At 45.6% G+C, this 27,058-nt stretch overlaps 1 protein-coding gene across 3 annotated transcripts; it reads left to right on the forward strand.

Moving 5' to 3' along the window:
• Nucleotides 1-6,745: 6,745 nt before the first annotated feature.
• Nucleotides 6,746-26,859, forward strand: BSPRY (B-box and SPRY domain containing). Of its 3 annotated transcripts, none has more exons than XM_076008954.1 (6): nucleotides 6,746-7,017; nucleotides 11,138-11,236; nucleotides 19,106-19,300; nucleotides 21,178-21,203; nucleotides 24,124-24,248; nucleotides 25,453-26,859. In XM_076008954.1, the coding sequence occupies exons 1-6, from the start codon at nucleotides 6,817-6,819 to the stop codon at nucleotides 25,977-25,979; spliced, it is 1,173 nt and encodes a 390-aa protein (XP_075865069.1). In that variant the 5' UTR covers nucleotides 6,746-6,816; the 3' UTR covers nucleotides 25,980-26,859. The 3 variants fall into 3 exon arrangements, with proteins under 3 accessions (XP_075865069.1, XP_012624336.1, XP_075865070.1); XM_012768882.3 differs by having other exon boundaries at nucleotides 6,748-7,017; nucleotides 19,070-19,300; XM_076008955.1 differs by lacking the exon at nucleotides 6,746-7,017 and adding an exon at nucleotides 7,386-7,491 and having other exon boundaries at nucleotides 19,070-19,300.
• Nucleotides 26,860-27,058: the final 199 nt, after the last annotated feature.

A 27,058-nucleotide genomic window follows, 5' to 3' on the forward strand; every position in this document is an offset into this window, starting at 1 on the left:
TGATCTCCCACCAGAATAGCTTTCAGTGAAGATTTGTGGAGTTTCTGAAAGTTGAGTGCCTGTGGGAGAGTGGGGGTGGAAAGAGAAGTTTGCCTTCACAGACTATCAGGGATGGCCACTGGGTCTATCTTCCAACCCCCACTACAGCAGTGCCCACTGAGCATCCCTTGATGCTCCTTCGGTGATGATGCACTTGTTACTTTCTGAGTCAGTGACCTGGTGTTGGGAGATTTCCTCCTGGCAGGAGAGGGCTCTACCCCTCTTGCCACTTGCAACACTGACTTTAGTTCAGAGCTGGGGGTTCTCTCTACAAACTTAATCTCTCTTCCCCATAATAGCCTAGTAAGCCACAACCAGCATAGACTTACTGCTTTGTCCTGGAGCACGGAGCTAGACTCAGTGCTGCTAGAGAGTTGAGTTGCTAGATCTCTGCCCTCATGATGTTCCTGCTCTGGAGATGCAGCCCCCCTGAGAGATGCTTTAGGCTTAAAGCACCAGAGATTCCCAAACTGGTACTGCAACCAGACCTCTTCCTGAGCCAGACCTGTATATCCAGCTGCCTTCTGCCCATCTCCATCTGGCTGTCTAAAAGACACCTCATCCTTGACATGACTCATACTGGAAACATCATTTCCCCCCAGACCTGTTCCTCCTCTTTTCTCTCTAAGTGCTGGGCACTACCATTCACCAATCACCCAAGCCAAGGATCTAGGAGTCATTTATAACTTCTCCCTATCTTCCTTGTTCATGAACAATCCCCAGGACTTCTCAATTCAGCCTCCAAAATATCCTAAAAATAAAAGTCTGTCCACTTCTCTCTACCTACCACCTTGGTTCAGGCCAACACCATCCCAGGGTGTGATAGATTAAAAGTGACCACAAATTCTTTGTAGCTCCTCCTATCAGGGCTGCCCTTATAACTTGTTTTGACCAATAAAATGTAGCAGAAGTGACATTGCAATACTTCTGAGTTTAAGCTTCAAAAGGCCTTGCAGTTTCTGCTGTGATCCTCTTGGCACACTGCCACATGGGAAGAAGATTAGGCTAGACTATTTGAGAGACATGGCCCATCCAATAGCCAGCACCAAATGCCAGACATGTGGGTGAGACTATTTTGGACTATCCAGCCTTAGTTGAGCCATCAGAGGACTGCAACCATATGAATAACCATCAGAACAACCTAGCTGAGCTCAGCTCAATTTAGTAATCCACAGAATTATAAATAAAGCAGTTTTCATTTTGAGCCATGAAGCTTTGGGGTGGTTTGTATAAACAACAGATAATGGATATCCAAAGTGAAATTCAAATTCCCTCATTAGATCCGTAAAGCTTGGTATATATCTCTTTAGCCTCATTTTCTAATTCTGCCCCCACATTATATGCTTCAGTGGTTTGAACTATTTGCAGCTTCCTGACTCATTGTGCTGTCACCTTTGAATCCATAATTTCATGCACACCCCTCCCTAACCTTCACCTCTCATCCCTCAGCTTTACACTACCAGTGCCTCTGTCTTAGCCTATTTCGTGCTGCTATAACAGAATACCACAGACTGGGCAATTTATAGTGAACAGAAATTTATTTTGCTATGGGTCTGGAGGCTGAGAAGTCCAAGATTTAGAGATGGCATGTGGTAAGGGGCTTCTTGCTGCATCATAACATGGCAGAAGGCATCCCGTGGTGAGAAGGAAGAAGCTCGATAGAGAGAAGGGAACTGAACTTATCCTTTTTTCAGGAACCCACTCCCACAGTAATGCCATTAATCCATTCAGGAGAGCAGAGTCCTCATGACCTAATCACCTCTTAAAGGTCCCATCTCTCAACACTGTTGCACTGGGGATTAAGTTTCCAGCGTGTGTACTTTCAGGGTCATAGTCAAACCATAGCAGCCTCCAGCTCTGTCTTATATAAATATAATCCTAGTTCTTGACTCTTTATTGCCGGAGTTGGTTGTTCTTTCCTGTACTTGCTCAGTTTAATAATGGCCCTCCTGCGAAGTGGACTGGTCCTAAGAGCCCTCTGGAGAAGAGAGCTGGTCTCATCTAGTTTGGTCTGGCCTGAGAGGAGAGGACTCTGTCATTGGGGGCCTAGACTTCATCACAGGGCACCCATGTGATCAGAGTTTGTCTGTACTGGCAGACTGCCAAGTCCCTCTTAAAGGTGGCAGTTGAAACTGACTGTGCTATGAAAACATCACAGGAGGTAAAGAAGCCACAATGTCGATAGTCTCACCTGCTACTCCTAGACACTGTGCAACTGTAGGCAGATGACTTCCAGCTCCAGCTCCAGAGATGTTGGATCAGGGGCTGAGGAGGAAAGGGGAATGGGAATAGGGCCTAGCAAGGTGGGGTCCACCAGGCTGGCAGAAAAGGCTGGACCTGCCACTGAGGAGCCCACCTGAGGGAAAGGAAAGGCTGAGGAGAAATAGTTCTTTCCAAAGACTTTCCAAAATGTTCACTAAAAAAAAGTTAAAAAAAAAAAAAAAGACCAAAACCAAATGTCATAAATGAGTAAGTGAAAGGGCAGATTATAGAGCTGGACGAACACGTAATCCCAATTTTATAAAAATAAGTACACTCCTACATGTGTCATACAATGGAGGCTAATGAATGCTTTACCATATGTGTAAGAATCTGTGAATATATTTGTAGCAGATTTTCACACAATATAAAGTTATATGAGGTTCTTTGGAGACAGAGAAGCAGAGTTCATGCCATAAAAAGAAATCCTGCACTTGCTGGTCCTCTGTCTGGAAAGCTCCTTCCCCAGTGTTTTCATGGCTTGCTTTTTCCTGTGCCACTTCTCTGAGAGGCCTCCGAGATCATCCTTTCCACACCACACCTCCACCATGTCCTCTTTCCTTTAGTACTTGAATCTTTTCGTAGCTCTTACCACTGCTGACATTATATTACATATCCATCTGTTTTATTTGTCCACGAAAGCAGACTTTGTTCTCTTTGACTTTTGTCTTCCCTGTATCTTAAATGAGGCTTGCACACAAACAAACGCAGGTAGGGGCTCAATAAATCTGTTGAATGACTAAAGTGTAACAAAGGTGTCCATTTTTTGCTGTCCCCAGTTGAGGGTGTCCTGCCTAGGCAAGCCCTAAAGTTCAAGTACAGCCCTGTCCACACCCACAAAGGCCCCAGAAGTCCCCTAAGACCTCTAAGCAGCTTCCAAACTTTCTTGACCATAACCCTCAGAAAGAAATACCTTCAATCCCCAGTGACTCTCTCTCCCTCTCTCTCTCTCTCTATATATATATACACACGTATATACACCAATGCCTATATATATGTATATATATACACATACATATATATATAGTGTGTGTGTGTATTTATATGTAGTCAAAAGACAAAATTACAATAAATTTAGTTAAATGATTTCACTGGCCTTTATTAGCGATTCTAGTGTCAGGCAACACCTGATTCTATAAAATAAAATGTTCCAACAATCTGAGTAGAGGAAGTTGGCTTTATAGGCTGAAGAAAGCAGAAATAAGGAACAAAAAGAAGATTGGTCATTTCAAAGGTACTTTCTGGCCAGGTAAAGTGGCTCACACATGTAATCCTAGGTCTTTGGGAGGCTGAAGCGGGAGGATTGCTCAAGCCCAGGAGGCTGCAGTTGAGCTATGTATTGTGCCACTGCACCTCAGCCTGGGTGACAGAGCAAAACCTTGTCTCAAAACAAAAACAAAAACAAAATTACTTTCCCTATGGGGTTAAAACAGAGAGGACTTCCTTATTATGTCAGCTAAATCTGTATACTTTGAGGATTTGGCTATTCTTCCCATACCCCGCCCCCCCCCCCCCACCAATTTCTCAGGTCAGATTTGGTTTTGGTTTGGTGAAGTGGAACTTTAGCATGAGTGACTCCATTTTGCTTATTTTTTTTTTTTTTTTGAGACAGAGTCTCACTTGTTGCCCAGGTTATAGTGAGGGCCGTGGCGTCAGCCTAGCTCACAGCAACCTCAAACTCCTGGGCTCAAGTAATCCTTCTGCCTCAGCCTCCCGAGTAGCTGGGACTACAGGCATGCGCCACCATGCCCGGCTAATTTTCTATATATATATATATATATATATTAGTTGGCCAATTAATTTCTTTCTATTTATAGTAGAGACGGGTCTCGCTCTTGCTCAGGCTGGTTTTGAACTCCTGACCTCCAGCAATCCACCCGCCTCAGCCTCCCAGAGTGCTAGGATTACAGGCGTGAGCCACCGCGCCCGGCCTTCCATTTTGCTTTGATCTGGTTTCTTGGATCCTAGTGCAGGAGCCTAGTCCAACACAATAACATTCCATAAATTTTGTTTACCTTTAATATATGTAACTATGGGCAAGTTTTCTAGTTTTTTTTTTTTCTTTCTTTTTTTTTTTAAAGATGGTGCTCTCCACCCCTTGAATTGATATACAACCTAATAAAGAGTTGCCACTGCCCTAGGGCAGTGTTTCTAGAAGCCTCAGAGGGCTCATTTACATCCTAATCATGGAGTGACTGCTATAAATGCAGATTCCTGGCTCTATCCTAGACTTAATGAATGAGAATCTTAATGGAGAGTCTGCAAGTTTAACCCTCTTCTTGCCCCTCCCCCCCCCCCAACTGGTGACTCTTGATTCTGAAGCCCAATAAAGTTGAGAGCCACAGCCAGGGAGTTTATGAGTATCCGGGAAGTGGGTCCTGCGGGGCTTGATGTATGTTTAGGAAAGGGGTTGATATTCTAGTTCCAGTCCAACTCAGCCTGTGAGAAGTAGAACGGATGCATCCAACTTTATAAAAGTAAATCTACTCACCTTAGCGCTTTGCATTGCTAGTCCCTCTGCCTGGAAGCACCTCTGGGAATTCTACTGGGCCTTCCAGACTCAGCCATTATAGGGCCACACCCCCCAAAAGGACCCAGGCTTTCCCCAAGGACCTTAACCCCTGTTTCCTCCCCCTGCCCCCACAGCCTCTTTTCTTTTTTGCCTTCACACAAAAAGCACCTCCTGTTTTCTTTGTTTTCACCATAGGGTTCCCCACCCTCAGTCTTTAGAACAAAAAAATTCTAAACACAATCTCTAGTTACCACAGCCTATTTCCATCCCCAAGCCCAGAGGAGGGTAGATGCCATTATGAAGCCGTCACCCTCCCACTGGGATGCACTGGAAAGCTTCTTTTGATGCAGACCCCTTGACAAAGAAACTCACGAAATTTACATTCTGAAACCTGCTACAAGGGTATTTACAGATCCTCACACATATAATAAAGACAGTTATTATGCCTTATTGTATGTCAGACACCCAAGGTACACACTTTGCCAACAAGATCTCTAAGCCCTCTAAGGTAGATACTATTATTATCACCCTCATTGTAGAGATGGGGAAACTGAGCCACAGAGGGACTAAGTAACCTGACCAAGGTCCCATAGCTGTAAGTGGCATAGCTGGAATCAAACCATTGACTCTATATTCCACTCTATGTATTCCACTCTATGTTCTGTCTAGTCACATGGTATAATATTTGTCTATCTGGAGTGACAATATGCCCTCACTGGATGACCACACCAGTCAGTACTGCTCTGGAAAGCTCTGGGGCTCTTAGCTGTCCTTACCCTCAGGGGCTAACACTGTAGGGGCTGAGAAAGGAAGGGTTCTAGCCCCTTTGTGTAGCTGTAGCTCAGAGGGGCTTCAGAATAGAGGTGCCTAAGCCCCTCTGAACCTCAGGATATAATGTTTCTCTTTCAGGTTTTGCACCCACCTGTGTGCAGTTCTGATGAACTCAGAATACTATCGGACACCTAAAGCGTGGGCCCTGCTTTCTCTGGCTGAGTTTTCTGCCAAGACCTCCAAAGGCAATCTGGGGTTGGGGAGCAGCGTTCTCACTGTATGCCCAGACAGACTGGACTGGGTCCCTAGGAAAGGGCTCAGTCTGGGCTCAGAGTGATGCATCAGATTCTGGAGGGGAAAATTGCCTAAAATAGCTCAGGTACATGTTAGCAGTTGTTCTTTCCAGGAAGGGGAGTGGGTTTTTCTTCCACGTGCTTATTTGCATATTCCATTTTCTTCAAAATAAACATGCATTACTTTGTTCAATTCTAGTTTAAAACCCAAATATTCAAATCAGAAAATTTGGATGTAAATACTTCTGGAAATCAGCCTAACACAGATGTTTTTTCCGAGGGTTTCATATGTTATGAAAAAATTATTAGTCATAGTAACCTTAAGGCAAACTGCCTAAGTTCCAGTCCCATTGCTATCAATTAGTAACTGTGACCCCTGGCACCTTCCTTAACTTCCATAAAAATGGGGGTTCATAATGGTACTCTCCTCCTGCTATGAGACAATTAGCAAGTCTATGAGGTGGACAGTGTCATCCCCATTTTACAGCTTAGGATCCTGAAGGTACTCAGCCAGCTAGCAGCTAGGTGGGATTTGAGCCCGGGCAGTCTGACACCAGAGCTTAACTTTAAGCTACTGGTCTAAAGCGGCCCGTCAAAAAGGGCAGTTGTCAGGATTACAGGATAGAACGCTTATGAAGCGCCCAGCGAAAGCCCTGCACTTAATAAGTGCTCAGTAAAGTTTCCGACGGTCCCAGTAGTCTTTGGTGGGATTTGTTTGTTATAAACAAGCCCGCGCACAGCGCCATCTAATTCAGCAAAGAAGGACAAAGTGCCGAGGCGGGCGGGACGGGAGCGGGGGTCAGGCGAGGGTGCCGCGCCGGGTGGGAGGAAGCGCGGCGGCGGGGCGCGCGGGCGCACCGGGCGGGCCCGGGGCGGGGTCAGGGAGGCCCCGCCCTGCAGCCACCTGCGACAGGTGGAGCGCGCGACACCCGCCACTCGGCCATGTCCGCGGAGGGCGCGGGGCCGGGGCCGGGGCCGTGGCCGGGGCCCAGGCCGGGGCCGCTCTGCCCGGAGCACGGCCAGGCTCTGAGCTGGTTCTGCGGCTCCGAGCGGCGGCCCGTGTGCGCCGCCTGCGCCGAGCTGGGCGGCCGCTGCCAGGGACACCGCATCCGCCGGGCGGAGGAGCGCGCCGAGGAGCTGCGGGTGAGCGGGCGTGGGCGCCGGAAGGCGGGGGCTCCGGAGGCGGGCGCGCCGGGCGGGCCGGCGGGGAGTGCGGAGCCCGGGCCCGGCGGACGGGACGGCAGAGCCAGGAGCCCAGGCTCCGCAGTGGCCTCGGCTGTAGAACGAGACGGTTAAGGGTGTGGCCTGTGGAGTCAGGCTGGCCTGAGTTCGAATCCACTCCCTCTCGTCCTCCCCGTGAGTCCTGTAGCGCTCTGCGCCTCGGTGTCTTCATCTGTAGTTTTGGGACAGTGATAATAATAATAGCGCGTATGTATTAGAGCTGTTGTGAGACATAAATGGGATGATGGGTAACGTGCTGTTTACCCGTCGGTGCCTATCACGCAGTGGAGGATCCAGCCCCTTCCCTGCTCCCACGTCCCCCTCCGCTGCGCGTTTGGGAGCTGGGGCTGGCCTTGGGCAATGAAGGGCTCAGCTGTTCCAGTTCCCCAGTGCAAGGTGTGCCCCAACCCCCGCCCCTGTGGAAGCCGTCCGCTGACAAAACCTGGCCCTTCGAAGCCTTCCCCTCAACCCCTCAACTCAAAGCCTCCTCCTCCCCTCCTGCCCCCTTCAGGCTTCCTGGTGAGGTGATCTCGCTTTCTGGGCTGGCCTTGACTGTACTTGAAGCTGGTTTCACCTGGATAAACGGAGGGGGCAGGGAGGATATCAGGAGGTTCTCCTTCACCCAGGGTTTCTCCCCACCTCCACTTCCAGCTCGGCTCCTGGCTGGTGGCCTTCATGTCACCACCTCTCCCCTGAGCTGCTAAGGTTGGAGAGAGAAGTCTCCCTGGGGCTTCTTCCCTTCTTCCACACTAGCTGTGGCCCTTGGGGATTTCCTTGCAATTTGATTAAGCAGCTTGTTTCTCCCACACCCACTCTGGAGTTCAGCCCTGCTGTGAGGCCTGAGGGCTCTCACTGGGGACATCACCTGTTCAGACTGGACTATAATAAACACACCTTTCATGGTGCCTGGTTTGGGGGGATTCAGTTTTTCAGCGACACTTAAAAGCTACTAGTTGGTCCTTTTGTTACTGATATCAATGATAGGGATGAGGAAAATAGACTTGGAGAACATGATGTAATCAGTTTGCATGATGGCTAGAAACTTTGCAGAGTACTTGTCTGTCATCTCATTCTATCCAGACCTGTAAAGTGGGGGTGAGAGTGCCCACCTCATAGACTTGCTTATTGTCTAATAGCAGGAGGAGAGTACTATTATGAACCCCATTTTTATGGAAGTTAAGTAAGGTGCCAGGGGTCACGGTTACTAATTGATAGCAATGGGATTGGAACTTAGGCAGTTTGACTTAAGGTTACTGTGATTAATAATTTTTTCATAACACATGAGACCCGAGGAAAAACATCTGTGTTAAGGCTGATTTCCAGAAGTATTTACATCCAAATTTTCTGAATTTGAATATCTGGGTTTTCTTTTGAAACTAGAATTGAACAAAGTAATGTTGTTCAATTACATTGTTCAATGCATGTTTATTTTGAAGAAAATGGAATATGCAAATAAGCATGTGGAAGAAAAACCCACTCCCCATCTTCGAAGTGGTGGTCCTACTTACATTTTACAGATGAGGAAACTGAGGCTGAGAACAGGACAGTGACTCCTCTAAGGCTCTTAAGGTTCAGGGCTGGACCCACAGAGTCATTAAGTAGGCAAGAGGAAACTGCCTTTTTGCTTCAATGATTGGAGGGAAGAAGTGAAGCTAATGGGGGCAAGAATTTAATGAAAACCTTTAAAAGTAGCCATCAGGGCTGGATCAGAGTGGTGGAAGGGGTGAAGGCTGGGGCAGGTGGTAGGCCTGGCACTTGTTTTGGAATGTACTCTGCCCAGGGAGTCTTCCCTGAACCCCCCTGAGGCCCTAAGCTTATTTATCTCCTCTGCCAGAAGGGAGGTAAGTCTTGTCCTCTCTCTCTCCGATATAGAGTAGATTTTTTTTTTTTTTTTTGAGACAGAGTCTCACTTTGTTGCCCAGGCTAGAGTGAGTGCCGTGGCCTCAGCCTGGCTCACAGCAACCTCAATCTCCGGGGCTCAGCGATCCTACTGCCTCAGCCTCCCAGGTAGCTGGGACTACAGGCATGCGCCACCATGCCCGGCTAATTTTTTGTATATATATTTTTAGTTGGTCAATTAATTTATTTCTATTTTTGGTAGAGACGGGGTCTCACTCAGACTGGTTTCAAACTCCTGACCTTGAGCAATCCACCCGCCTCGGCCTCCCAAAGTGCTAGGATTACAGGCGTGAGCCACCACGCCGGGCTAGAGTGGATTTTTGTCTTTTGCACAATCCTTCTCTATCCCTCCAGCCAGCAAAGAAATTTCACCCAGGGCAAGATTGTTACTGAATTGGGCAAAACCAGCCCCAGTTCTACTGCTGTCTTACCTCTGGATTCCTGCCCTGTAGCTAGTCTCAGTTCCCTCAGTCCCATGGTGCTTGCTGATCACAGCTTCCTCCTAGTCAATTCAATTCTATGACTTTGTGTTTGGACCTGTGATGGATAAAACTAATTTCCACTTTGTGTGTGTGGGGGGGATTTACAAGGGCTTCCTGGAAGTGGTAGCTGAGTTGTCTTTTGGGAGATAGAACTGAGGCAAAACTCTTAAGAGAAATAACGGAGGGACTTGGCTTAGAGAGTCTCCAGCTATTACCTGGAGAAATGGAGTGGAGAAGCAGGGGCCTGGCCATATCTCCTGGAGCAAGACACTTCTCTGTGGGCCTCAGCTTCCCCATTTCTAAAACTCTTTCCTACTCTCATGGATGATGCTTGTAGCTTTGGGAGCCGTGAAGTGCTGAACCTTTCGTGGTCCAGGAAATGGGAGTTCGTTCATTCAACAAATATTTATTCAGGGCCTTCTATGTGCAGGAACTCTCTTTGAGATAGTGGGGCATAGAGAACACATCAAAGTTACGTTGCTTCTGTTCCAGTGGTGGAAGGATAGATATTAAAGAGTAAACAAACACATAGTCAGAAATTTATAAATGCAAGGATGAAAAATAAAGCAAAGGAAGAGATTGGGTGAGGAGGGAGATGGTCAGGGAAGGCCTCTCTGAAGAGGTGATGTATGAATGGAGTGGGGGAGTGAGACACACACACACACACACACATACACATATACACATACACACATAATGTCTGCTGACAGAAGGAACAACAAGTGCAAAGGCACTGAGGTCAGGACAAGTTTGGTGTGTTTAAGGAACAGAAAGGAGGCCAGTGTCAAGAGTGGTAGGAGATGACATTGGAGAAATAGGCAGAGTTACATCAGATAGGACCATATTCACTAAGGTAAGAAGCTTGATCTTACTGTGAGTGTATTGGAAAGCCATTGGAGGGTATTGAACAGGGGCATGACCTGATCTGATTTCCTTACAAAAGCTGGTCGTAGGGGGAGTCAAGAATGAAGCCAAGTTAGGAGGTTCTAACAGTGGTTTCTGTGAGAGATGATGGCAATATGGGTAGAATAACTAGAGTGGAAGTGACCAGAAATGGCCAGGAGAGAGAGACAGACAGACAGACATTGGAGACAGGGCTGATGGGATTGGATGGATTAGATATGGGGTTTGAGAGAAACCCCTGGGGTTTTGGTCTAGATAAGAGATGGATGACTGATGGTGCTGCTTCATGAATGGGAATAACTTAGTGGCGAGCAAGTTGAGAAGCATGTTCTGCTCAGGTGCGGGCCTGGACAGTCAGGGAGCTGGGTATGATGGAGGGTTGAGAGTGCATGCCAGGAAGTAATTAATTATAATACTGGGCCATGGGATTTCAGGGTAAAGAAGGAAGTGAGGCCACCGAAGGGGATGATGATAGTGAGAAGCGTAAGACTGATGTGTTGGTGGCCCCAACTGCGCTGAAGAATTTTTGGAATGGGGATTCTAGCATTAGTGAGTGAGAAGGATGGGCCATGGGGGGCAGGGTGTGGGTCCTTGAAATGAAGGTTTTGGAGGTGGTATAGTTCTGATAATGATGAGATGTAGGACATGACCATGGGTGTGGGTGGCTGAGGTGCAGTGAAAGGGAAAAAAATCATGGGAATAGAGTGAATGGTTCATATACAGAGATCAAGACCCCATGAGTATTGTTTGTGTTGCAGAACAAGATTGTGGACCAGTGTGAGAGGCTGCAGTTACAGAGTGCTGGCATCACCAAATATGTGGCCGAGGTCCTGCCAGGGAAGAACCAGAGAGCAGTGGTAATTCCTCCCCTTTCCCCTCTACTCTGGGTCCCCACCCATGATAAGACCCTACCCTTACAGATGTGGACAAGTCTAGGGTCCCTTCCCAACCTCACAGACTCATTGTTCTACTAGCAAAGGTGGATGTCCAGGAAGGATGGTTTCCCATCTTTCTGAGCTTCAATTTTATCATCTGGGCAGAGTGGGCTTGTTCCTATTACCATCTTGGGTGCAAAGATTCTGCTAGAAAATGACTTTCTTGGGGTAGGGGAACAAGAAGCATAGTATTCTTCTACCATCTAATTATTTTCTGCTCAGCTCCAGAATTATAAAATAACCTATTCAATTTACATTGACTATTCTTTATGACAACTGTATGCAGCAGGTGGCAGTAACATCCCCATTTACAGATGGGGAAATGGATCCTATAGAGATTAATAGATTTGCCCAAGGCCCCACAGCCTACTGGCAGAGTCAGTTCTATGACCTGGACCTTCTGACCCCCTGGGCAGTGCTACTTCTGCTGTATCCCTCTGCTGATTCTTTGTTCAGTGGACTCATTGCCACTGCTAGGTCTTTACTCTCAAGTATGTCCTTCATGGGCAGGGCCTGTGAATTTCTTTCTGCACATCCCCTCCTTCCTTCCCCCTAGTATACAGAATAGGCTTGGCACTGCTTAAGTCGAGGTTCTTGTAATTGCATGGAACAAACCTAGTTGAACTAGCATAAGCAAAACGGAATTTCCTGGCATAATACAGGGGTCTCTTAGAGCTTCAAGGAGTCCAGGCAGCTATTTGGTGTCCATCTCTGCTTCATTTTGTATGATACTCTTGATATCTTAACCAACCTCCCCCTCCATCTTCCTCTCCTCCTCCCGCTATCCCCTTCATCCCTGTCATTCTTTTTATTTTCTTGTCTTACTGCACTGGCTTTGACCTCAGTACTATGTTGAATAGACAATAGTATAGCAGATCTTGACTTTAAGGAGGAAACTTCCAACATTTCACCATTTTTTTATTTAACAAGTCCTTATTGAGCACCTACCATGTGAGGCACTGTTGTTCAAGGTGCTAGGCATTCTACAGTGAACAAAACATAAAAATTCCTGTTTTCATGAAGCCTACATTCTTGTTGGGGAGAAGGACAATAACAAATGAAGTATATGCTATGTCAGAAGGTGATATGTGCTATGGGGAAATGTAAAATAGGAAAGGGGATAGGATGTGTTGGGGACAGGGATTGCAAATTCCTGTGTTATGACCAGGAATGTCCTCATTAAGAAGGCTGCGAATTGCACAGAAACCCAGGAGGTAGGAGGTAGGGAAATGGACCACACACCTGCAGAAAAGTGTTCCTGAAAGAGGGAATGGCAAGTATAAAATACAAAGAAGGCCCTAAGGTGGGAGTGTACCTGGCGTGTTGGAGGAACAGCAAGGAGGCCTGTGAGGTTGAAGCAGAGTAAACACACGAGAAGGCAGTAGGAGTTACGTTTGTTCAGAGAGGCAACAGGGAGATGTGGGAGCTGGATTGTGTCCTCACTGGCCACAGTGAGGACTTTCCTTTTGTTTTGGGCATGATGGGAAGCCATTGACAATTTTTGAGCAAGGTAAGATAATTTGACCTAAGATTAAAAGGAGCACTTTGGCTGGTATGTTGAGAAGTGATTATAGGCAGCAAAGGTAGAATCAGGGGGACCAGTTAGGAAGCCATTGTAATAATCCAGGTGGGAGACAGGGTGGCTTGAGCCCAAGTGATGCTGGCAAAGATGGGGAGAAGTGGCTGGATTCTGCATATATGTTGAAGAAACAACAAGATTTGCTGATGGATTAGATTTAGGCTGTGAAAGAAAGGGGGTAGGGGTCAGGATCACTCTAAAGCTTTTTTATTTGGGCAACTGGAAGGATAGAGCACCCATTTACTGGGTGGGGAAGGACTGCATGTGGGGTGATGGTTGGCAAGGGAGGGGATTAGGAGTTCCGTTGTGGATGTGTTAAATTTGACATTCAACTGAAGGTGCTGAGTAGGTATGAGTTGGGAGAGGGCTGGGATGGAGAGATATATTTGGGATTCCTTGGTGTATAAATGGTATTGAAAGCCGCAGGAGGCCGGGCAGGGTGGCTCACGCCTGCCTGTAATCCTAGCACTCTGGGAGGCTGAGGCGGGCGGATAGCTCGAGGTCAGGAGTTCAAAACCAGCCTGAGCAAAACCCCATCTCTACTAAAAAAAAATAGAAAGAAATTAATTGGACAACTAAAAATATATATACAAAAAATTAGCCGGGCATGGTGGCACATGCCTGTAGTCCCAGCTACTTGGGAGGCTGAGACAGGAGGATCGCCTGAGCCCAGGAGTTTGAGGTTGCTATGAGCTAGGCTGATGCCATGGCACTCACTCTAGCCTGAGCAACGAAGTGAGACTCTGTCTCAAAAAAAAAAAAAAAAAAAAGAAAGCCACAGGAAAGGTTGAATTCACTAAGTAAATGAGTAAAGATAGGAAAGAGTGAGAGTGCAAGGACTGAGCCCTGGGGCACTTCAATTCAACATTTAGCCATTGAGAAGATAAGAGGAAACAGCACAGGAGACCAAGAAGGGGCAGTCAGTGAGACAGGAGTAAAACTAAGAGAGCATAGGATCTATTCCAAGGTGGTGGCAGAGACCATTGGTGTCAAATGGTGCTGAGTGATCAAGTAAGGGTAGAACTGGGAATGGACTATTGGATTTAGTAACATGCACATCACTGGGGATCCCAATGAGAGGAGTTTTGTAGAGTGGTTGGGGCGAAAGTCTGATTGGGGTGGGTTTCAGAGAGAATGGGAGAAGAGCAATTTGAGATAGTTGGTACAGGCAACTCTTAGGAGCTTTGCTGTGGGAGGGAGTAGAGAAATGGGATGATAGATGGAAGGGGATATGGGATCAAGAGGGGTTTTGTTTGTTTTAGATGGGAGAAATCGCTTTAATTGTATGCTGTTAGGAATGGTCCAGTAGACAGGGGAAAATTAATGATGCAGGAGAAAGCAGAGAATTGGGCGCAGCAAAGGGGTTGGGATCTAGTAGACAAGTGGAAGAGTTGGCCTTAGGTGAGAGAGTGCACACAGCTCATCCACAGAAACAGGGAAGGCTGTGTGTATGGGCACACGTGGAGGTAGTTAGGTAGGTGATGGGTAGAGCTTGTAGAAGTTCTTCTGATTACTTCTATTTTGCACTAATTGTCACCTTTGCTGTCGGTTCTTAATGGTACCATCTGTCAGTTTATAGATATGTTTTGTTGTCTGTCATTTTGTTAATGTAGTAATACATTGATGGATTTTCTAATGCTAAACCATCCTTGAATTCCTGGGGAAAATCAACTCAACTTGATCATAATGTATTTTTTTAACCTTTTATTTTAAGATCATTGTAAATTCATCATTCATTCATTCAAATGCAGTTGTAAGAAATAGTATAGCAGTGCATCCAGTTTCTCCCAATGGCAACATCTTGCTTAACTATAATACAATATTATAACCAGAAACTGCATTGCTACAACTCACCTTATTCAGATTTCACCAGTTTCCATGCACTTATTTGTATGTGTGTACACATGCACACGCATGTGTGTATTTAATTCTATGCAGTTTTATCACATATGTAGATTCATGTAGCAGTACTGCTACAATCAAGATACAGAACAGTTCTATCACAAGAATTCTTTGTGCTACCCTTTTATAGCCATATACACCTCTCTCCCTTGTATTATTGTTAATACAAAATTTCTGGATCTGGATTGCCATTCTCAGTTTTGGTTTTTTACTTTTGTTTTAGGATTTTTGCATCTATGCTCAGGAGTGAGATTAGCCTATTAATTTTATTTCTTATAAAGTCCTTATCAGATTTGGTATCAAGGTTATTATATAAGCTTTATTATATGAATTAGGAAACAGTACTCTATTTTCATTTGAAGAGTTTAAGATTGCATAAAATTGTTCTTACTATTTTTTTTTTTTTTTTTTTTTGAGACAGAGTCTCACTTTGTTGCCCAGACTAGAGTGAGTGCCGTGGCGTCAGCCTAGCTCACAGCAACCTCAAACTCCTGGGTTTAAGCGATCCTCCTGCTTCAGCCTCCCGAGTATCTGGGACTACAGGCATGTGCCACCATGCCCGGCTAATTTTTTTCTCTCTCTATATATATTAGTTGGCCAATTAATTTCTTTCTATTTATAGTAGAGATGGGGTCTTGCTCTTGCTCAGGCTGGTTTCGAACTCCTGACCTTGAGCGATCCGCCCGCCTCAGCCTCCCAGAGTGCTAGGATTACAGGCGTGAGCCACCAAGCCTGGCCTGTTCTTACTTTTGATCAAAGTAACAACAGGTTTGAGTATTTTGTTCATCGTTATTTTGATCTACTCTTTTGTATCTTTGTTTTTTATTTCATAATTATTTCCTCTTGTCTTTATATTTTTTCCCTTCTAGTTTATTTTTTGGATATACTCTTGTTCTTTAACTTCCTGTGTTGAACACAGTTTATTAATTTTAGTCTTTCTTTTTTTTCAGGGTGAACATTTAAAGCTATATATTTTCTTTTACATATTGACATCCATAAATATGATATGTAGTATTTTCCTTGTCATGCAGTTAGTATTTTAAAATTCCCATTATGATTTCTTTTTACTATGAGCTATTAGAAATATGTTTTAAATCTCCAAATGTATGTTTTACTTTTTAATTTTAAAATTATTGACTTCTAACTTAACTGTATTATAGTATATGTGATATTGATTGAAATTTGTTGAGACCCGTTTCATGCCCTAAAATATGGTCAATTTAGGTAAATGTTTCATAGTCACTTGAAAAACTATGTAGGGTTCTATATATGTCTATTATTAGGGTTCTCTATATGTCTATATGTTTACTATCAAATTTTTGTATTATGGCTATAGACTTATTTATTTTTCCTTGTAATTCTGTCAATTATTTTATATATATATATATTTATTATTATTATTATTATTTGAGACAGGGTCCTGTTCTATCACCCAGGCTGGAGTGCAGTGGCACACTCATAGCTCACTGCAGCTTTGAACTCCTGGGTTTAAGTGATACTCCTGCCTCAGTCTCCCCAGTAGCTGGGACTACAGGTGTGTGACACCACACCCAGCTAATCTTTTTCTTTTTTTTCTGAGAGACGAGGTTTTGCTATGTTGCCCAGGCTGGTCTCAAACTCTTGGCCTCAAGAAATCCTCCTGCCTTGGTCTCCAAAATTTCTGGGATTACAGGTGTGAACCACTGTGCCTGGCTTTATTTTATATTTTGACACTATGTTATTAAGTATACACAATTTAGATTTGTTATATATCTAAATTCTTGGTAAATCATTCCTATTTGTTTCTAAAAAGTTAGGAATTCTTTTTGGGAATTCTTTTCTCTGGGAATTCTTTTTGCTTTAAAGTCTATTGAGTTCTACATTCATTATTACACCAGCAAATATTTTCCTGACATATCTTTTTCTTTGGTTTATTTTTAACTTTTCTATTTTTTTTGTTTTAGGTATGTTTTATAACTGGATTTTGTTTCCTTTTTAAAATATATCCCATCTGATAATCCTTGCCTTTTAACTAGGGAATTTAATCCATTTATCACTATTGTGATTTCTGATATACTTGGATTTATAACTCTCATTTTATTTTGTTTTCTCTGTAGTCCGTTTTTTCTATGGTTTTGTCTTTATTTCCTACCTTCTTTTGAGTTAATCAACTCCTTCCCCTTCTTTCTCTATGCTAGTTTGAAAATTATGCATTCTGTTTATGGTCTATAGTTGGTACCCCTAAAATTTTTAACATGAATACTTAACAATGTTTAAAATGACTTAAGCATCTCTGACCTCTTGCAGGATAATACAAGCACTGTAAGATGCTTTATTCATTGACCCCTCTGGTCATGTCCAATATTTTAATTAAAGTATAACTGCTAATAAATTCTTCTCATTCATAGGAAATACTCTGGTTTTGATCAGAGATGTCTTTATTGTGGTCTCATTGTTTGTATGATAGTTTAGATGGGCTTAGAATTCTAAAGTGAATTGTAAGCCCCAACCAGGGTAGTTGAGTCCTCAGCCCTTAATTAAAATGGTTTTCAACTTATTTTCTATTTTTGGACCCCAGAGGATTTTCTTTACTTCCTTGCCAGAGCAACTACGCTTTTAAAAGAATGTTTAGACTACTTTTCTAGCATCTCTGTGTTTTGTTCTGAGAGTGTTTTTAGTGTATCTATTCTGTCATATCTTTGGAAAGGAAAGTTTTTTTTTTTTCTTTTCTCTGTTATCCTTTCCTGAGGATGGCTCAAGAAATTTGTTTAAATTGACTGGATTCTTTTAGGTAGAGAGATTATGATTCATCATGGGTGAGGCCTTGAGTCAGCATCACACAGCACAAACATGGCTACAGAGGCCCACCCCGTGGAGAAGGCATAAAGGTAAAATAGACAAGAGAGTAATAGCAAACGTTATTGAACACTTATCATGTGCCAGGCTATGTTCTATTTACTTTATATGTATTAATGCATTTAATCCTCACAATAGCCTTATGAGATAGATACTATTATAATATTATACTCATTTTACAGATTGGAAAACTGAGGCATGGGAAAGATAAGGAACATGCTCAAAGTTCTGTAGCTAGTGAGTGGAACAGTTAAGATTTAAGTCTAGACCCTGTCTCTAAGGCTTGATCTCCTAACCACAATGTTATGTTGCCTCAAGAGAACACTGCGAACGTGGAGTCTGACCTTCTGGGTTCACTTGCCATTCGCTTAGCCACTGTTTCCTGCCTATCAGGCAAATTGTGGATCTCAGTTTTTTCTGTAAAACAGGGATGATTGTGCCTTGCACTGTGCAAAGTAGGTATTCAGGGACAAGGCACAGGAAAGCTGCTGTCCGACCCTGACTTTTTGACATAAAGGAGACAATTCTACTCTCACCTGTCTGGCAAGAGTATAAGTGCAGGTGCTTTATGTAATAGGCGCCTTTGGAGAGGATTGGTTACCAGGTGGCATCTGGTGTAGGGGAATAGTGTTGGACCGAGAGTCAAGAGCATTGATTTCTAGTCTCGGCTCTGCTACTAACTTGCCACGTGAGTGCTACTAAGAGATTTGTGACTACGTCAGGAAAAAAAAATCGCCATTCACTTATTCACTCAATATTTGAATACCTACTGGATACCAAGCACTGTGCCAGGAGTTAGAAGAAGACATTCAGTCACTTCATTGTCCGAAAATTGATTTCAGGCTCCCTCTGTAGCAGATGAGAATTCTACCATAGAACCAGTTGAAATGGACAGCTTTAGGAAGGAACTAGGGTTTTTTCTGTCCTCAGACATGGTGAAATATTAACTGGATCGTAATATTAAAAGGATTTGTTCTGTAAAATTTGGATTCAATCAAAAGGCCACACTTAAAGATCCAGAAGGGCACAAGTGGCCCAGGGCCACAGGTTCCTAACCCCTGAATGACTTTTTAGGCCCTCTGTCTTGCAATTCTATGATTATCTAACCTCGATCCCTTGGCCTTGGTATTGTCAACTGTGAAACAAGCAGGTGATTCTAGCTGATCTCTAAGCCCTGCCCAGCTTTTCCATTCTGTGATCATGGCTCCATGAGATATGGCTTGGGTGTCTGGATGTCAAATTTCTTTACTCCAAACCATATCCGAGAAGTCTTAGGGCTGGGCTGTCAAAGTAAATGGCTTAAGTACCGTTACTTCCTTTACTAAGCCCATGGCAGACATTGCTAATCAATCTCTGCACTCCTTCCCACTCAGCCTAAACCTTCTTAATCCTGACTGGGGCTTTTCCAGGGCCCAATTCCTCCTTTTATTCCTTGTCAGACCATGGCCAGTGCAGCGAGGGAACTGGTTATCCAGCGGCTGAGTCTGGTGAGGAGTCTGTGCGAGAGTGAGGAGCAGCGCTTGCTGGAGCAGGTGCACGGTGAAGAGGAGCGGGCCCACCAGAATATCCTGACGCAGCGCGTGCACTGGGCCGAGGAGCAGCAGAAGCTTGACACCATCCGCACCAGCCTGGTGGGCATGCTCACCCACCTGGATGACCTCCAGCTGATTGTAAGTCAGGCAAGCGTGAGGACATGACCAGTTGGCCAGACGCCCAAAAAGTTTGAAACCATCAGGAATATTTATTGGAAGGATGTAGGTGGAAATGAGAATTTGAAGCAGGGATGAATGACACAGATTCTTTTCTTTTTTTCGGAGACAGAGTCTCACTCTGTTGCCCTGGGTAGAGTGCAGTGGTGTCATCATAGCTCACTGCAACCTCAAACTCCTGGGTTCAAGTGATCCTCCTGCCTCACTCAGCCTCTCAAGCAGCTAGGACTACAGGTGTACACCACCACATCTGGATCATTTTCTTTTTCTATTTTGGTAGAGACTGAGTCTTGGTATTGCTCAGGCTGGTCTCAAACTCCTGACCTCAAGTGATCCTCCCACCGTGGCCGCCCAGAGTGTTAGATTCTTTTCTTGGCCAAACTTTAGTCGAGCTTCTGAACCTTTTCTCTTAGTCCCATCTGTGTACTTCCTTGTAAAATCCAGTTTTAGCAGAAGAAACCTGCTAAGTCAGTTAGCCAGAACCCTCCATCCTTGATATCTGATCATCCTTAATATCTGATCAGGTTCCTCGTCCTCGACCTTCCCCAGGTGGTGTCCAATCACCCTGGTCTGTCTTCAGCAAGAATCTTGTTAGGTCAGTTTGGACAGAATCCTCCTCACCCCTGGGGTTTCCTCTTAGTAACTTTCCATCCACTACCTCCCACCCTGCTCCTTGGCTGTAAATTCCCACCTGCTCACGCTGTATGTAAGGTTGAGCCCGGTCTCTCTCCTACACTGCAAGGCCCCTTTGCAGTGGTCCCTGTACCTATCTCGAGGGTCCTGAGTAAAGTCTTCCTTACTGTGCTTTAACAAGTGCCATTGAATCATTTCTTCTTTAAAATGAGGCAGGGGAGTAAAATTATACGCATTTGTAAGATACCTGAAAACAGTATTGTTTCAATAGTGAACCACTGTTTACTGAGTGGCTATTATACGCAAAGCATTGTGTTATGGGGTAGAGTTACAGGCTACAGCTACCAGCTGCTCCCAGTCTCAGGAAGGAGAGGAATACATCAGCTGACAGGATACGGAAGGAGATGAGCTATGGTAGAGGAAATCACTCAGCCTGGGTCCCAGCCATGCAGGCTGGGGGAAGGAGGCCAAGGAAAGCTTCCTGGATGAAGTGACTCAGAAGATAAGAAGAGTAGCTATGTTAAAGGAAGTGGGGAGGTGGAGAGAGTTCAGAAGCATGCAGAGAGAACCCTGTGCTTGGAGGAGCTGACAAGGGCTCTAATATGAAAACATAGAGCTCATCTTAATCCTACCACCCAGATTAATATTTGGTACATAGCCTTTCAAAGTGTCTTGTATAGATATGCAGATGCCTCCAGTGTCGGGGGGACGGAGTGACATCTGAGTAAAAATGCCAAGCAGAGGGAAGGAGAATGTGGAACACTGAGCTGTCCCACTGCATTTTCAAGTAGGGCAGTTTCCATGACTGCCCTAGATTGTGCATTCACTTAGTCACACAGCTCAGCTTCCGGGTACAGAGCACATTCTGTCACAGACACTGGGACAGTCACAATAGAAGATTCAGAAGGAATCACAGCCTTCCAGGAGCTGACATTTGTCGTATGGGATGCTGTCAGGGTGAATAGGTGAATGGAGTTGAGGGGACCCAGGATGTGATGGGACGTGGGGGATAGAATGCTTCATCCTGAGTGTGTGTGTGTGTGTGTGTGTAGAGCAACCCAGAAAACTTTGTGCTGGGTCTTAAAGAAAGTTTTTATTCTCGAGTCTGTCCGCATGGAGTCCTCTACAATAGTTAACTATGTTCAAGTGTTGACTGCCTGCTGGGTTTCTGGTGCCAAGCCTGACTTTGTTTTCTTTTCTCACAGCAGAAGGAGCAGGAGATTTTCGAGAGGTGAGTATGGCCCTACGATTTGCTTGGGCAGTCACAGAGACTCTCGGGCCTCTACCCAGTCCACTGCATTCAGGCCCCACTGCTCTTGGGAGAAAACACTCGGCATGCAGCTGAGTGGCTTCCCTGGGGCCCAGCTCGATGGACAGGCGGCGTCTTCCTGTCCTTGGTTTAGACTCACATGGAAGGGCAGTGAAATACTTATCAATCAGAGGCTTGCCACGGGGCTTTCTTAGACATTATCCTATTTTAAAATGCAGTCTTCTTGTCGGAGCGTTTGACCGTCTCCACCTATAGATGAGAATGCTGCTCAAATTGGGGAAGGGACCTGCCTAAGCCTAGAGCCCTGGACTGGACCCACCAGATGCCTGTGAGAGTGCTGTCTCTCTGCCCCACTCCCCATTCTCTGATGAAAACATCTGTGGAACTTAAGTCTTAATTACCATTCAAATTTTGCATTTTAATTATTCAATAATAAGAGAATTTTACCAGGTCCTACCTGGAGTTTGAAAGGCTGAGAGCCAAGGGCCTAAAGATGGCCAAGTGGGTGTAATTTGCCAGGCAAAGCAATTAACTTCTCAAACCTTCTGTACAAGATTTTGGAACTGTATGTAGGGCCAGCGCAGTGGCTCACTCCTGTAATCCTAGCACTCTGGGAGGCCGAGGCAGGCGGATTGCTCGAGGTCAGGAGTTCGAAACCAGCCTAAGCAAGAGTGAGACCCCATCTCTACTATAAATAGAAAGAAATTAATTGGCCAACTAATATATATAGAAAAAATGAGCTGGGCATGGTGGCGCATGCCTGTAGTCCCAGCTACTCGGGAGGCTGAGGCAGAAGGATCGCTTGAGCCCAGGAGTTTGAGGTTGCTGTGAGCTAGGCTGACACCACCGCACTCACTCTAGCCTGGACAACAAAGCGAGACTCTGTCTCAAAAAAAAAAAAAAAAAAAAAAAAAAAAGAGCTATACATAGGGACCAGTCTATTCTTATTTATTTTTATATTTAAGTTTCAGTAGTAATACATGTGCATGAGAGAAAAAACTCCACCAATATAAAACTATTTAAAATGGAAAATGAGTCCATCACCCCCTCCCAATCCCATTCCCCAGCCGTAATCAGTTTTAATAGATGTGTGTTTTTCAGGCTTTCTTGTGTATAGTCACAGAAGGATATGTAGGTCTTTTGGGTTATTGTTATTATTGCTTTGAATTAAAAAAAAATTCTGTTTCCCTTCAAACTTTTACCCAATAGTTTTAGCATCCATTGATAATTCCTGCCTGAATTATTCATTCATTTGTTAGCTTGGTTGTTCATTCATTTATTTAGTATTAATACAGATTCATGGATTCTTATTTTCTTTAATTCATTATAATCTATTATTGCCATTCTTAATTTTGATGTTCAGACTGCCTCAGATTTGGCCAGTAGGAGCCCCTTCAAGCTGGATCCTGTGTCCTTTTGATAAGTCCCCCTCATTCTTTGAGTACTTTCTTGATCTCAGGCCCAAGAAGACATCCCAGGCTCAACTTGTTCTTTTCCTGCCCCAGCCCTGGAATCAGTCATTTTAACAAGGGTCCTGTTAAACCAAGATCTGGGTGCTAAGTGTACTCATTGTCATTGTTTTCAGGCCTTCTCAGTAGAGCAGACAGAGCTAAGAAGTGTGTGTTTAAGTGTGTGTTTTACTTTTTTTATGCTTGACAATTTCTAATTCCAGTCTAACACCACAGGCTTTTTCCTTTGCCCTACTCCATTCTATATTTGAATCTTTTTTCTTTGGCAGTGAGAACCCTGGCTCCCAACAAAATCAATATATCTATTCATCTGGTCAATCCTACAGTACACACAAAATCGTTTGAGAATTGCTACGCCCACACTGCTATTGACAAACCTGCTAGTAGAGTTCAAGATTTGTGTAGTTCTTTGTGCCCTTAGGCTGAGGGTGTATATTCTCAAAGCACTTATGTTCAAAAGTTGTCAAGCCCCATCTAGCTGGACAATCATTTGCCTAACCAAGAAGTGCTTTCGTTGGCTTCGGTGTTGATTCCATGTCCATGGCTGGGTGCAGCTCAGACCTGACAAGGCAACAGAGCCTGCTGTACAGACTACCGGGCCTGCTGCCCTATTTCACTTCCACCCCTTTGGGGACCATGAGTTTTCTGTACCCTGAGGTAGCTGGTCCAGGATGGTTCTCTGTAGACTGTAGCGTCACATTTGGTCTCAGATTTGCCCTGGGATGACAGCTTAGCACCGTGGACATCGACTTCTCTTTCCTCCCCACCTGTTGGCTGGGGCTCCTCTAGACTGAGCCTCCCTGCTTTGAGAAGATGGCAACAGACCCTCTCTTGTCCTGACCACAAAGAACCTTTGTTACCAGAACCTGCTGCCAGCATTTCTGAGGCTCTGTTCACCTTGTTCCTCCCAAGCCGGGACAGTCAGTGGCAGCCTTGCAAAGAGCTTGCATCCGTCAGGGCACATGTCCCACCCTGTCCCCCACCCTCCATTTATAGGCAGGGCCGTGAGATCTGGGGAGAGAGGGTGTATACTCGGAGCTACTGCCTGATCTCAGGGCCGTCATCAGGATTAGAGGCAGTCGAAAGTTCTTTCTCAGAACCCGGTCAGAGGGCTGCAAAGCTCTGAGGTAAAAATCCCACTTTGCTCTATACCCCTTTGAGATTTCACTTATGGCCAAGGAAATAATTTTATTGAATGGTACCTGGGCTCTAACCCCGGTTTGCTCTATTTTTGCATGGAGGCAGGACTTGTTGAATCCAAGCCCTCTTTTTTAGTGGGGCCTGGTTGTCAATCTTGGTGTCACCCCGGTGGGAGGAGGATTTTACTTGTGTCCCTCCCCTCCCCCTGTATTGATCCAGATACATTCCCAGAACCTTCCCGAATCTCTGTCTCTGTTTTTTCCCTGCATAAGGACTGAAGAAGCAGAGGGCATCTTGGATCCTCAGGAGTCGGAAAAGTTAAACTTTAACGAGAAGTGCACTCGGAGCCCGCTACTGACTCAACTCTGGGCAACAGCGGTTCTTGGGACCCTCTCAGGTTAGGAGCTGCTACCATCGGGAGCAACTGGGCTTCTGTCTGTCTGTCTGTCTGTCTGGGGTTTGCTCCTGGGTCACACTGGGGACCACTGCTTCTGGGATGGTAGCTGAAGCCACCAGGAATGCTGGATGCAGGCTGATCCTTCCCATTTCCAGACCAACCTGTTCTGTGGTTGGATTTAGGATAAATCTTGTTCCTGTAAATCACATCCTCTTTACATCCTGCCCTGCTGGGGCAGCTCAGTGTTATTTATTGGAAACCTTGGGTTTCTCTTTTATGAAGATATAACTGACAGCTAACTGGAGAGTGTCTGGACCGAGAATTAGACTGCCTGGATTTGCCTATTTATTCACTTAACAAACATTGACTCAGGCCAACCGTGGGCCCGGCCATGGCCATGTGCTGCATGCTGTGGCCACAGAGGTGAATGTGACACGGTTTTCTGCCTCTAGGAATTCCCACTTAGCACAGGGATTCTCAAAGCAGGCTTTCCCCAAGTTGGATGGTAGCATCCATACTCCCACCTATACTCCCTAGTCTTTGCACAACTCATGGAGTCGTTAGGTTCATAGATCGGATTTATTTTCAATATTAACACACTCTCCACATGTTATCCTTAACATTTTGGTACAAGCTATAGCTTGTCTATTCTAGATCCTGATATCAGTGCCTGATTTACCAGCAGTCCATTTTAGTTATTTGCTGGAAACTGCATCTCATGCCTCATGCCCTAGTTTCCAGATAGAACAAGTCTGACCTAGAGACCACAGATACAGCCAAGTAGAAAGCAGTGTGATCAGTGCTAGATGTAGGAACAAGATGCCAGGCCTTCATTTTGACCCAGCCACCAACTCAGTGTGTAACCTTGGGCAACTCACTTTTCTCTGGGCCTTATTTCTATCAGAGCTTACAGATGAAGGTCTTGGACCAATAATAACTACTGTTATCATGGCTACAGTTTATTGAGCACCTGTTATATGCTGGGCATTTTACGTGTATCATGTCCTTTAATTCTCATAACCACCCTGTGCTAAGTCCTATTTTGATACCCATTTTATGTACAAGGAAACTGAGGCTCAGAGAGAATAAATGACTTGTCTGAGGTCACACTGACAGTGAGTGGTAAGGAAGCCCTTTGCTACCTGGTGGGACCAGGTTAGGGCAAGGGTGGACCCTGGGCAACTCTAAGAATTCTTTCTGGCAGGCACAGAGGACATTCGTATTGATGAGAGGACCGTTGGCCCCTTCCTGCAATTGTCAGACGATCGACGGACCCTGACCTACAACGCCAAGAAGTCCAAGGCCTGTGTAGATGGCCCAGAGCGCTTTGACCACTGGCCCAATGCCCTGGCTGCCACCTCCTTCCAGGCCGGACTGCACGCCTGGATGGTGAATGTGCAGAACAGTTGTGCCTATAAGGTGGGCGTGGCCTCAGGCCAGCTGCCCCGCAAGGGTTCTGGCAGTGATTGCCGTCTGGGCTACAACGCCTTCTCCTGGGTCTTCTCTCGCTACGACCAGGAGTTCCGTTTCTTGCACAATGGGCAGCACGAGGCCCTGGGGCTGCTGCAGTGCCCAGCTCAGCTGGGCGTGCTGCTGGACTTGCAGGCTCAGGAGCTGCTCTTCTATGATCCAGCCTCGGGCACGGTGCTCTACACCTACCACGCACCCTTCCCTGGGCCCCTCTTCCCAGTCTTCGCTGTGGCTGATCAGAACATCTCCATCGTCCACTGACCTCTGGCCGCAGTAATGCCAGGTCATCCTCCCCACCACCCTTTCAGGCCATGTTTCCATCCACTGTCCTTTTCCCAAACGATGTGTGTGATGTTTCTAAGGAAAACAGGACCCAGGCCCAATGGGCAGCTTTAGGAAGGGTGGGGGCCTGTTTCAGACCTGGGCCCAAACTTTGAATACTGGGTATCTGCGTGGAACCTGCCACTCCCTGGACCCTAGTCTCCCAAATCCACCACACACCTGGCCCTCCGAGGGTGTCTTGTTTACCACTTCATCTCTGGCATCCGGCATGGCGCCTGGTGCGTAGCGAGCATGTAATAAACACACGGCGAGTGAGTGGACGGACAGATGGGTGGGTGAGTGGATGGATATGGTAGTCTCTGGAGAGGCTCTGCCTTTTAGACCTCTCCCCCCAGCTTTGTGCATTTAGAAGTGGTTCTCTGGCAGAGAAGCTTGTGGCTGAAGCTTCTTCATGTCCTAAGGTCAGTGCTTCTCAATCTTTTTCATGACATGGCACACATGGACAACCTGAAAGTCTACTGGCAAGAGGAGTCTGGCCTGGGGGCTCTGTCCTTCCCCCAGGTCCTTCCTCGGACTTTGGAAGACCAAGGGATCATGTCTCCAGGTGACCTGGCTGCAACATCACTATTGGCATCTCAGACATGGCACTGAACTCCAGCCTGTGCCCACCAGGCACAGAGATTAACTTTGTCGTCCTCCTGCAGCTGATGAGTTCTCTCACCTGACAGCCTCCTCTGACATAAAGTGGAGACCTGGGGTGAGGGCTTCTAGCCAGAAAGAGCTGAGGGGGTACGAGGGCCAGCCTCAGGGCACCTGGACATTATTAAAGGTCTTAAAAGCTTTAAAGATTTCTTCCACACTCTTTGTTGGTAATTGGGTCTATTCCTATCTTGGCCTGTCTTCCTTGCCCTCACCCACATTCTCAGAAGTGGCCGGGCGTGGTGGCTCACACCTGTAATCCTAGCACTCTAGGAGGCCGAGGCGGGCGGATCATTTGAGCTCAGGAGTTCAAGACCAGCCTGAGCAAGAGCGAGACCCCATCTCTACTAAAAAAATAG

Source organism: Microcebus murinus, chromosome 12 (genome assembly GCF_040939455.1).
Source record: "Microcebus murinus isolate Inina chromosome 12, M.murinus_Inina_mat1.0, whole genome shotgun sequence".
In the NCBI taxonomy this organism is placed as follows: Eukaryota; Metazoa; Chordata; class Mammalia; order Primates; family Cheirogaleidae; genus Microcebus; species Microcebus murinus.

What these genes read in the sequence shown, in the direction of transcription:
- BSPRY (XM_012768882.3), top strand. Translation starts at nt 6,817, where the DNA reads ATGTCCGCGGAGGGCGCGGGGCCGGGGCCGGGGCCGTGGCCGGGGCCC. An exon ending in GAGCAGGAGATTTTCGAGAG is followed by an intron (nt 21,204 to 24,123) that starts GTGAGTATGGCC and finishes TCCCTGCATAAG; the next exon opens with GACTGAAGAAGCAGAGGGCA. An exon ending in GGTTCTTGGGACCCTCTCAG is followed by an intron (nt 24,249 to 25,452) that starts GTTAGGAGCTGC and finishes TCTTTCTGGCAG; the next exon opens with GCACAGAGGACATTCGTATT.